Source organism: Neomonachus schauinslandi, chromosome 5 (genome assembly GCF_002201575.2).
Source record: "Neomonachus schauinslandi chromosome 5, ASM220157v2, whole genome shotgun sequence".
Taxonomy (NCBI): domain Eukaryota; kingdom Metazoa; phylum Chordata; class Mammalia; order Carnivora; family Phocidae; genus Neomonachus; species Neomonachus schauinslandi.
In genome coordinates, this window is record NC_058407.1 from 102,816,006 (window position 1) to 102,828,740 (window position 12,735).

The window sequence follows — 12,735 nt, forward strand, 5'->3', positions numbered from 1 at the left end:
GCTGACCCTGTCCGTGGGCGCACCCCTGGGGTCCCATAGCCATGATGAGTATATAGGCTGCCAACTCCCTCCCCCCTCCCCGCCACACACACACACACACACACACATATTTCCTAGGAAAAGGCAACAGACCCAGGTAAGGAGAGGTTTGAATGTGGAGCTGCAGGTCTAACCGGGCAGAAGCAGCATCCGTGTGCTCTCGCAGTGCCATCTAGTGGTGTGTGGACGCCTGGCAAGGCTTTTCCTAGTCGACTGTGTGGCTCTCTGGCTTCCAGAATAGGTCCTGAGCCCCAGAAGGCCTCTCCCCAGGAGAAGTGGCAGGGACTCCGGAAATTTAAGTTGTCTGAGCTCCAGGCAGAGTGAATAAAATATATGGGACCCAAATACGTGGAAGGCATTGCACTCAGCCTTTTGTAAGCCTTAAAGCATTTAAACGCCACAGAACCCCTGAGAGGTAATTACATTTCTTCTCATTTTTCAGAAAAGGAAACTGAGGCTCAGAGAGGTTAAGTCATATGGCCAACCTCCCATAACTAGAAAGTGGCAGAAATAGGATTTGAGTCCATGACCTTTCTTCTACTTAAGTTTTTCCTTAGTGATTATTTTTATTACGACTAGCAGGATATCATCAAAGGAAGGGAGTAACCTGCCTCCAACCCACGCCTCCCCAGGAAACCTTGGTGTGTATCCTCCACGGCTTTCTCCTTGCTGTACAAAAACCTATGTTTAGTCAGAGGACATTTTGCTCATTCTTGACTGTTTTTACTCAAGCAGTATCCCACCATATGTATCCCTTACTCTGCAGCCTGCTTTGCTCGGTACACCACACTGCTTCTCAGGTGATTGAAACCAAGGGAAAATGAGAGGTCAGTGCCGTGGTTCAGGCCTTCTCCTGGTGCCCAGAACTTCTGTGGGGCTCTTGGAAATGCCCCTCCCAAAGCCAGGCCGCAGCGCCCCCTGGGAAGGGATCTGGCCAGCCATCCCCCTGCCGGCCTCACGCCCTGTCTCCTGTGCTTCCTTCCAGGCCCTGCCTTATGTGGCTCTTCTGATAGTGATGCTGTTCTTCATCTATGCAGTGATCGGGATGCAGGTAGGACAGCTGGCCCGCTGCGCCTCAGCCTCCTCTTTCTCTTCCCACCTCCCAGCCCCGCGTTCCCGGACACCTCTCTCTTGTTCTTGACGGTCCCTCTGCTTCCACTTCTGAGGCCAAGAATGTCACAGGAATTAGAACATCCCTTCAAATGGTGTCCTGTAGGTAGCAGGGTCAATGGCCATGTGCTGTACACACCTTCTTTCCCCTTTGCCCCAGGCCTTGGGGGGTTTGAGGTAGGGGAAGGTGCAGTGGGCACCTGCGAGGGGAGGCCCTTGAAACAGCTGCATGTTTGATGGGGGGGGGGGTCAGGAAAAACACTCCCAGATTAACGCCAAGGGCCTCAGGAGAGACAACCCCTTCCAGAAAACAACACGAAGGGTGTGTCAGACAGCATCCCTCCCCTTACCCAGGTCTGACAGCCTGAGAACTGCCCCCCCACCCCAGCACATTCAGGAGAAGCTAATGACAGAGAGGGATGGAGGAAAGAGGGAAAGAAGAAAGGAGAAGGAAGGAAAGAGGGAGTCAGGGAGGCAAGCTCCCCCCATCAAACATGCAGCAGTTTCAAGGGCCTCCCCTCGCAGGTGCCCACTGCACCTTCCCCTACCTCAAACCCCGCGGCATTCTCCAAGCAGCCTCTCCTCCGGACTTCAGAGAGTGCCAGGGCCCTGCACTCACACCAGCCAGGACTTTTCCTCAGTGGCTCCCGAAGGAAGACTCCCCTGCTTATTCTTTGCAGAAAGACCCCAGATTCCTAGACCAAAATCTTCTGAGATGAGAAGAGCTACCCTGCCCCCTCACCAAGGGCGGCAGCTTCTAAGATAGGCATAGCTCTAAAAGGCCAGAAAAATAAGGGGGCCACTCATTTCAGGGATAGATTAAGCTTGCCCACGTCCCAGATCACTCCGAAATCCAAGAACTGTATTTGGAAGAGTGGGCATCTGGGCTGAAATGGCAATGAAAAGAAAGCCAGAGGCTTGAGTTCTGAGGACCTAATGGTGACTGTAATTGATAACAGTGCTGTTTACCTGAAAGTGGTTTTCTCACCACATCAAAAAAAAGCTCCCTATGTTAACTGTGTGAAGTGATGGATGTGTTAATTATCTTGGTCTTGGTAATGATTCTACGAGCATTGTACATCAAATCACCACCACACCGTACACTTTAAATATATACAATGTATTTGTTCATTATTCCTCAATAAAGTTTTTTTTAAAAGAGAAAAAATATATATTCTCAAGAATCTGCAGCCAAAAAAGAAGAAGAAGGAGACCAGAGAGCCCTCTGTCCCTGCACAGAAGCATGCTGCTGGTGGCAGCATCCACCTGCTCTCAGCCCAACTCCCAGTGGCCCGTAGGGACCTCTCCTGAGGGACCATGGGTTTTTTTCTTCTTCCACCTGTCCAGTGTGGTGGATGGAGATCAAGGGCTGGATGGGGCAGCAGGTGCCTACCCCCACAAGGCCCTGCCAGGTCACATCAGGGGACTCAGTTCAGCTATGGGCTGACCCACAGCCAGCCATGACCCCCGAAGAGACCACTGAACGATGAGTGGACACTAGGACCCTGTCCATCCACCATTCACTGAATCTCCTTCCCCTCCCCCTGCTTAGGTGTTTGGGAAAATTGCCCTGAATGACACCACAGAGATCAACCGGAACAACAACTTCCAGACCTTCCCCCAAGCTGTGCTGCTTCTCTTCAGGTGAGTCTTTGAGGACAGATGCGTACAAACACACCTACATGACACAGCCCTGTGGTCTGGACATAGAATGAGAGGGAACCCTTCCAGGGGAGTGGGCAGGGAGAGAATGGATGCTGGATCTCCCTCCCTAGACTAGAAAGCTGGTGTTCCATTGCTATTTGTAATACTTTCCGTTGAGTGGCCCACTGGTCACTGACATACCTGCCAGCAACTACCCGAAAACACTAGAGGATCACAAGTCGAACACTGACAGCACCCTGGTCTGGAAGCCAGACAGGCTCAAAGCCAAGCCTGTGACACATTCACTTTGGGTAAGACACCTAACTCCCCTGAGTCTCGGTTCCCTCGCAAACAAGTACAGCTGCCAATGTCGATGCCATTTGCTCTATTGGTTACCATGTCCTCATGCACTTAGTATCCTCCTCAGTTAAGCCAGCCACGAGCCTTCACCCTTCTCGGAAGGCTACTGCCTCAGGCCTAGCTGGGGAAAAGAGTGTTTCTCAGCCTGCTCCTGACTGAGGGAGTCCATGCCGCAGCCTGCTTCTTCCTCATCGGACTCCTGATGACCCCCTTGCTCTGCCCCTTGGTTCTTCTCACTGTCCTGGGCTGCTGGAGGAGACCATCTAGACCATCTAGACCAGGGCTGGTAGATGAGAACTATTTACCCCATCCCTGGAGCAGATGATTTCTAAAGCCCATTCCAGCTCATGTACTCTACATAATATGGCACTGGGAAAGGCAGTGAATTCCCTGCCATTCCCTGGGGTCCCTCTCCAGAAGATCCAGAGATCCACTGTATCAGATAGCTCCACCTTCACCAAGTTCTATAGAATCCTTTCCCCATACCCAAGCCCAAGTATCATTATTGCTCAAAATGTATTAAATCAAAATGATAGCTCTTTAAATATGTTAGACATTACCACCTACCTCAGATTGTAGACTTTGAGAACACAAAGGCCACTGTAAACCACAATTTAACAGCAACACTTAAGCCTGTGCCATATTTAAATATCAGAGCTGAACGCAGATATAAGACCGAGCACATAGCTCTATCTCCCCTCCTTTCCTAAAGTCCTTGATGACAGAAGATATTTCTTAAAAGAATAAACCCATAACAGTACTAAGAAGGGGAAAGAAAAAAAAAACCATGGAAGAGTGCTATTAGTGAACCAGGAATGCTGAGGAATTTCTAAGTGGAAGAAATCAGAAGGGATTCAATTGACAAAGGAACAAGATCTGAGGAAAACCTATCCCCAACAGTGCATGGTCTATGGAAGAAGTGAGAGCAGTTCCAGGATCGACAGGTAAAAGGTCCAGGAGTGACCTGGGGCCACAATGAGGCTGGCCCCTCAAGAGACCTGTGTTTGCAGAGCAGTTGCTAATGCTCACAAGCTGAAAGCAGCAGCTCTTGACATCACGCCCCTGGGCTTTGGGGTCTGAGAAGTAGAGTAGGTCCTCCCAAGGAACCCCACCCTTAAAGATGTGCTACCTGCCCACCTCACCTGTTGGCACATGTTCTCTTTCCCTTTCTTCCATGATCCCCAGAGAGGCCCTGTAATGAGAACTTGATCCACAGAGATGTGAACTGTGTCCTCAGTCACAAAGAACAGTCAATAATAATCCCAAAGTATTTGGGGGAAACGAATATCAATAAAGAAATGCACCATGCTCAACTAGCAGATGAATGAGCACATGAGGAGGAAAAAGAATATATAAAGCCAGAAGACTTGAAAATAAATATAATTCATATCTTTAGAGAGGTTGCAGAGCATATCTGTTGAATTAAAAAGCAGGAGGCAGAAAAAAAGTCATTATTATTAAGAACAAATTAAAGAGGGAACTCAGAAAAACATCCTTGTTGAAATATTCAGAAAATGGGCACAGCTAAAGAATAAAATAATGAGCTAAAGGATCAAATCTAGGGTTCTCTCAGTACACAGCCAAAAGGACAGAAAGATTGAAAATATAAAATAAAAGTTAACACATAGAGGGTAGCACTGAAAATCCCATCTTTCTAATACAAATTCAAGTAAAAACAGCAGAATGAATGGAGAAAATGAAATCAAGGAATGATCAAAGAAAATTTCAAATAAAGATATGAGCCTTCAGGTTGAAATGTCCTACTAAGTGCAGAATAGGTTTGTCAAAAAGTCCCTTCATCAGACACAGTATGAGGAAGTTTTAGAATACCAAGAATAAAGAAAATATCCTAGAAGCATCCAAAGAGAAAAAAGTGAATTATTTTCAAAAATACCAATTTTCATTAGACTTCTCAATAGCAAAAGTACACACTAGAAGACAAATAATGTATGTGATATTATGAAGAAAACATATTTTTGAACCAAGACGCCTGTAATATAGCCTAATTAGCATTCAAGTAACAAAGCAAAATTGATTCCAAAAGTGTAAGAACTCAGAAAGTTTACTCCCTTGCATAAACCTCTGAAACAACTACACAAGGATGCACTTCTAAAGAATGAAAAATTAATCTAAGAAATTGAATGAACAGAGTAATGATATTAGTAAAGAAACCATAAAGTTTATAGTTATGAGTTATGTGCAAAGAAATCACAAACCTTATATTAAGTCTAAATAATTGTTAAGGGAGTTATTAGTTATTAAATAATTATTGCTAATTTTTAAGTATAATAATTACTTTGTGGTTATGTAAAATGTATTGCTTTATTTTTGAAGTATTTAGGGTTGATATAATGATATTACATGAGGTGTGGGATTTGCTTTAAAATATTCCATCATGGAGATAAAAGATACAGAATAGGTAATATAGTCAGTGGTACTGTAATACTGTTGTATGGTGACAGATGGCGGCTACACTCGTGGTGAGCAGAGCATAATGTATAGACTTGTTGAATCACTATGTTGTACACCTGAAACTAATGTAACAGTGTGTGTCAATTTTTTAAAAAAGATTTATTCATTTTAGAGAGAGAGGGAGAGAGAGAGTGCATGTGTGCAAGGGGAGGGGCAGAGGGAGAAGGAGAGAAGCAGTCTCCCCGCTGAGGAGGGAGCCCCATGCTAGGCCCTGCACTGGGCTCAGGCTCAGGCTCCATCTCAGGATCCTGAGATCATGACATAAGCTAAAATCAAGAGTTGGATGCTTAACCAACTGAGTCACCCAGGCACCCCTCCTCTTTCAATTTTTTTAAAAGGTGAGAGTGCAAAAGAATAAAATATAAAATAAAATAGTAAAGTAAAATAAAATAAAATAAAATACTTCAGCCAAAAGGGGAGAAGGGGATTGTTGGAGAGATAGATGAAACACACACAACAAAATATTAATGGTTGTTAAGATTGGGTGATGGGTCCATGGGGTTTCTTTGTACTTTCTACTTTTGTATATGGTTGAAAACTTTTGTAATTAATTTTTTAATAAAAAATAATAACTGTTAAAGCAAAATGTCCAAAACCTTAATAGCAATTTGGAAGTGAAATCTCTTACACTCTCAACAAGGTAGGAAGAATGAGATGGTAGAAGAATGAGAAACATCAAAGTGTGCTGACATTCTTCTCTTGTTTATGGAGAGGAAAGAGGTACTATTCAACTTTATACACAGCCAGAGGAAAGTGTGTAAATAAATATGTTAAATATTTGAAGGTCAACCACTAGAGAAACAGAAATGGAATATGTACATTCCAAATCACTAGATGGAAAAAAAAATAGCAAGGGAAAACCTTAGCAATTCTGCAAAAGGAAGGAAAGAAAAAAGAAGGAAGGTGGGGGTAGGGAGGAAAAGAGGGGGAGAGGGAGGAAAAGAAAATTAGAAAATAAAACAAGATGGCAGGAATAAAAAACAAAAATTAATCACTAAAAATTCAATTTCTCTATTAAAAGATAGATACTCTAATGTTGGCTTTAAGAAGTCTGGCTGTAGCCTGTTTATAATAAAGTAAAATAAAGGAATGGGAAAATAAAGGAATGGAAAAAGAATACCAGACAAACTTCCAAAAAAAAAAAAAATAGGTGTAGTAATAACAAATCAGAAGAAATAAAATTCCAGGTGAAAGGCATTAAACAATACAAAGAGGGATATTTGATATTGATAAAAGGTATAATCCACCAAGATTACAAAACAATCATAAAACTACATGAGCCTAACAATATAGTTTGGAAATATATCAAGGAGACGAAAAGAATGGTAAGGAAAAAATGAACACACACACACAATGGGAGACATGTAAAAAAAAAATGACAGAGCAAAAAGAACAAAATAAAAGAAAGGGTAAAGAAGATCTAAAAATACAACTGACAAATTTAAGTAAATTTGTAATCAATAGCAAAAAAAAAATTCTTTTTTTTCTAAGATTTTATCTGTTTATTCGACAGAGAGAGAGCGAGAGTACAAGCAGCGGGGAGCAGTAGAAGGAGAGGGAGAAGCAGGCTTCCCGCTGAGCAGGGAGCCCGACGCGGGGCTCGATCCCAAGACCCTGAGATCATGACCTGAGCCGAAGGCAGACGCTTAACCATCTGAGCCACCCAGGCACCCCAAAAATACATTCTTTTTAAGCACCCAGAAACATTCACAAAAATCAGCCAAGATTTAAGTCACAAAGAAGAATTCAATAAATTCTAAAACTTCTCTAACTTCAATACAACAAAAATCGGAAATAAACTACAAAATCAATAGTCCCTCCAAAATCTATCCACTTAAATGTTTTGAGTCACTGTTCTAAATAACTCACAGCTGAAGCTGCATACTTCTTAAAAATGGAAGAGTGAGAGCAGTACATCTTAAATTTATAAAACACACCAATCAATACCAAAGAAAATTTCAGAGCCAAAATTTATTTTACAAAATCTATAATAACCAAACTAATGGATGGAAGAAGAATAGCAAAATAACCCCAAAGTATGAAAGAATTCACTTATTAAAATAAAAGCAGAAATTAATAAAATATAAAACAAAAATATTTATCAATAAACCCTAAAACTCTTTGAAAAGACCTATAAATAGACAAACCTATCAAAACCAATTTTTTAAAAAAGCACAACATCAGGAATAAGAAAAGTAACGTAATTACAGATGTGGAAGAGATTTTTAGAATGATAAACTATTATGAACAAATTAAAAGTAGATGATTTTATGTAGGAAAATATAAATCACAAAACTGTCTTAAAAAGAATTTTTTTAATTAACCACAATAGAAATTGAAAAGGTAGTCAAGGTTTTCGTCCTCAAAAAGTTCCAAGATCCAGGGGCACCTGGATGGCACAGTTGGTTAAGTGTCTGACTCTTGGTTTTGGCTCAGGTTGTGATCTCAGTGTCCTGAGGTGGCTCAGCGGGGAGTCTGCTTCTCTCCTTCTCCCTCTGCCCTTCCCCCTACTCCCCCGCACAACATTCTCACTCTCTCTCTCTAAAAATAAATAAATCTTAAAAAAAAAAAAAGGTCCAAGATCCAGTATTTTTCTTTCAAAATATCAAGGAATAGATCATTCCTATGTTACATAAACTTTTCAGGAATAGTAAGGGGGTATAAAATCTCCTCAGTCATTCCACTAAGTCATTCTATAAGGCTAAATAAGGCTAATACCTTATGTATTAAGAAAGAAAAAAAGCAAGAAGTATAAATATGAAAATGTGTAGACATAACTAACTGTCATTTTTGGCAAACAACAGGTTAATCCAAGTAGAATAAAACAAGCAAAGCAACTCAAAACCCTTATAACAATTCATAGGATCAGTAAAGTGGAAGATGGGAAAACAATCACTTTCCTGTACTGATAATTATTAATTTGGTCAGCCTGCTGTAACAAAATACAAAATGGGTGGCTTAAACAACAGACATTTCCTTCTCACACATCTGGAGACTGAAAGTCTGAGATCAAGGTCCTAGCCAATTCAGTTCCTGGCGTAAGCCCTCTACCTGGCCTGCAGACAGCCACCTTATTGCCGTGTCCTCATATGATGGAGAGAGAGAAAGCTCTAGTCTCTCTTCTTGTTCTTATAAAGACACTAATTTTATCATGGGGTCCCCAGCCTTATGACCTGATCTAAGTCTTATTACCTCCTGAGGCCTCACCTGCAAATTTATTGAGGTTTAGGACTTCAACATATGCATTTGGTGGGGATGTATTCAGTCTATAATAGGTAATTAGTAAGTATAATAGAAAAGAGCACATGCTATCACCTTTTCTCATCAATATTATATTGCAAATTTTATCCAGTGCAATAAGAAAAATAAGAGTAAGAATTACAGAAGTAACAAAATTAAATGCCAAAAAAAAAAAAAAAAAAGATTGCCAAACTCAACAACAACAACAAAAAAAACCACAATTTTAAAATGGGCAAAAGAGGGGCGCCTGGGGTGGCTCAGTCAGTTAAGCGTCTAACTCTTGGCTCAGGTCATGATCTCAGAGTCATGGGATCAAGCCTCGTCAGGCTCCTTGCTCAACAGGGAGTCTGCTTGGGATTCTCTCTCTCCCTCTCCCTTTGCCCCTCCCCTCTACTCTCTTTCTCTAAAATAAATAAATAAATAAATAAATCTTTTTTTTAATGGGCAAAAGACTTGAATAGACATTTCTCCAAAGAAGATATATGAATGGCCAATGAGCACATTAAAAGATGCTTAACATCACTAATAATAGGGAAATGTAAATCAAAACCACAGTGAGCTACTACCTCATATTCGTTAGGGTGGCTACTATCAAAAAACAAAACAAAACAGAAAACAAGTGTTGGCAAGGATGTGGAGCAATTGGAACCCTTATGCCGTGTTGTGGGATATAAAAAGGCACAGCCATTGTGGAAAACTGTATGATGGTTCCTCAAAAAATTAAAAATGAAATTACCATATGATCCATCAATTCTACTTCTGGGTATATATCCCAACCAACTGAAAGCAGGATCTACAAGACATATTTGTACACCCATGTTCACAGCAGCATTATTCACAATGAGTAAAATGTGGAAGCAACCCAAGTGCCCATTGACAGGTAATTGAATAGATTAGCAGAATGTGGTGTATACATACAATGAAATATTATTCAGCCTTGAAAAAGGAAGGAATTCTGCAATATGCTACAACAGGGTTGAACCTCGAGGACAGTATGCTAAGTGAAATAAGCCAGTCATAAAAAGACAAATACTGTGTGATTCCACTTACATGAGTCAAAACTGTAAACACAGAAAGTAGAATGGTGGTTGCCAGGGTCTTGGGGAGAGGAGAATGGAGACTTATTAATAGTCACAGAGTTTCAGTTTTACAAGATGAAAAGAATTATGGGGATGGATGGTGGTGATGGCTGCACAACAATGTGAATATACTTAATATCACTAAACTAAACACTTAAAAATGGTTAAGATGGTAAATTTTATGTTATATGTACTTTACTACAAAAAAGGAAAATAAATAAAACCTCTTTTAAAAATTAATTGCCCATGTAAACTATACAAGAGAACCTGCAGAACTAAGAGAATTCAGCAAATCTTCTATAGATAAAGTCAACTATAATCCCTCTACATCACTTGCAAACAGGAAATATAACTTCTTAAATGCACTGCTTATAAAAGCAACATTTTGTTTATTTATTTTAAATAAGATACCTAGAAATAATCTAACAAAAGATATACATGGGGGAATTATAAAAATTTCTTAAAAACATTAATAAGGCCTAAATAAATGGAGAGATGTGCCACGTCGATGGCTGGGAGACTTAATGTCCCAAAAATACCAAATTCTCCAAGTTAATCTATGCAATTCCAATAAGACTCTCAGTGAGATTATTCATGGAACTTGATGAGCTGATTCTAATGGGTCTGTGTAAGAAAAAAGGAAAATGAGTAACTAAGACAACTTTGAAGAACAACAAGCTGTAAGGACTCACTGTTTATAAGAGAGCAAGACTTAATATAAAGCTTCGTGATTAAGACAATGTGGTCCATTGGTACCAACAGACAAATAAACCTACAGAATAGAATGAAAAGGCTAGCACGAGACCCACACATCTATGGAAATATAATTTATGTCAGAAGGGATAGCTCAAATCAGTAGGCAAAGATGAACTACTCAGTAAATTGTATTAAGAAAATTGGTTATCTACACAGGAAAAGATAAAGCATATGTCTACCTTATATCAAGCACAAAAATAAATTCCAGATTAATGGGTTATTACATAAAATAAAATTTTAGGATTTTTAGAATATATAGGAGACTATCTTTATGACCTAGAATAAGGAAGGATTTCTTCAAACAAGATGGCAAAATGCACAGTGAAATTTAAATTTTAGATTCATCAGGGGTGCCTGGGTGGCTCAGTCAGTCGGTTAAGTGTCCAACTCTTGATTTCAGCTCAGGTCATGAACTCAGGGTCATGGGATCAAGCTTCCTGTCTGGCTCCGCACTCAGTGGGGAGTCTGCTTGAGATTCTCTCCCTCTCCCTCTGCCCCTCCCCAAGCTCACTCTATCTCCATCTCTCTCTCTCTCAAATATATAAATAAATCTTAAAAAAATAAAATAAAATTGGGGTGCCTGTGTGGCTCAGTCGTTAAGCATCTGCCTTCGGCTCAGGTCATGATCCCAGGGTCCTGGGATCGAGCCCTGCATCAGGCTCCCTGTGCTCAGCAGGAAGTCTGCTTCTCCCTCACCCACTCCCCCTGCTTGTGTTCCCTCTCTCGCTGTCTCTCTCTCTGTCAAATAAATAAATAAAATCTAAAAAAAAAAATAAAATAAAATTTAGATTCATTAAAATAAATAGGCTTCACCATAAATAAGGCTGTAGACAAGCCACAGACTTGAAGAAGGTACTTACTATGCATGTAACTGACAAAGAATTAATGGAAAGAATATATAAGAACAAACCACAAATGAACAAGAAGACAAATAACCGAGGAGACAGACTAAAATATGAACATGTAGTTCAACAGAAGATGAAATAAAAAAAATTTTTTTTTAAGATTTTATTTATTTATTTAACAGAGAGAGACACAGCGAGAGCAGGAACACAAGCAGGGCGAGTGGGAGAGGGAGAAGCAGGCTTTCCCGCAGAGCAGGGAGCCCGATGTGGGAGTCGATCCCAGGACCCTGGGATCATGACCTGAGCCGAAGGCAGACGCTTAACGACTGAGCCACCCAGGCGCCCCTGAAATAAAAATTCTTAACCCATTGATCATTTAAACCCAAATTAAGACAGCAATGAAATATCATTTCACACCCATCATATGAGCAAAATTTTTTAAAATTCACTAAGACAAAGAGTTGACAAGTCTAGGGGGCGCCTGGGTGGCTCAGATGGTTAAGCGTCTGCCTTCAGCTCAGATCATGATCTCCAGGTCCTGGGATCGAGCCCACGTTGGGCTCTCTGCTCAGCGGGGAGTCTGCTTCTCCCTCTGCCTCTGCCTCTCCCCCTGCTTGTGCTCTCTCTGTCTCTCTTTCTCTCAAATGAATAAATAAAATCTTTAAAAAAAAAAAAAAAGAGTTGACAAGTCTAAACTCATAGAATCAGAGAGTAGAAAAGGAGTTGTATTAGATACTTGAAATTTGCTAAGATCTGAAATGTGCTCATCAAAAAAAAAGAGATAAATATGTGAAGTGATGAGTGTGTTCATTAACTAGGTGGGAGGAGTCCTTGCACAATGTAGCACTGAATCAGATCATCACGACAGACACTTTAAATATCTTACAATTTTATTTGCCAATTATAGCTCAGTAAAACCGAAAAAAAGTTGACAGGTCTGCAAAGCAATGGCATTTGTCCTGCACTGATGACAGGAACATAAATTGCACAAACCCTTGGAGAACCAGCAAAACTAGTGAAAGTGAAGACATACCTACTTCAGCTGGCAAGTCCACTTTCTAAGCAGATATCCAAGGCATGGACCTGCATGCTGATTGCAGGGTTCTTTATAATAGCAAAAAAGAAGGGAGAAACTTTTAACAGGACAGCAGGTTTTTAAAAATGGTATATACAGGGCACCTGGGTGGCTC

At 40.8% G+C, this 12,735-nt stretch overlaps 1 protein-coding gene across 12 annotated transcripts in view; it reads left to right on the forward strand.

The window, feature by feature from the left end:
- CACNA1C (calcium voltage-gated channel subunit alpha1 C) overlaps nucleotides 1–12,735 on the forward strand; it is a 643,199-nt gene that overhangs the window by 586,767 nt on the left and 43,697 nt on the right. For all 12 annotated transcript variants that reach the window (XM_021690729.1, XM_021690726.2, XM_021690718.2 and 9 more), the window contains 2 exons: nucleotides 1,025–1,090; nucleotides 2,702–2,793. In XM_021690729.1, coding sequence (XP_021546404.1) covers nucleotides 1,025–1,090; nucleotides 2,702–2,793 — 158 coding nt within the window. The remainder of the gene's footprint in view (nucleotides 1–1,024; nucleotides 1,091–2,701; nucleotides 2,794–12,735) is intronic.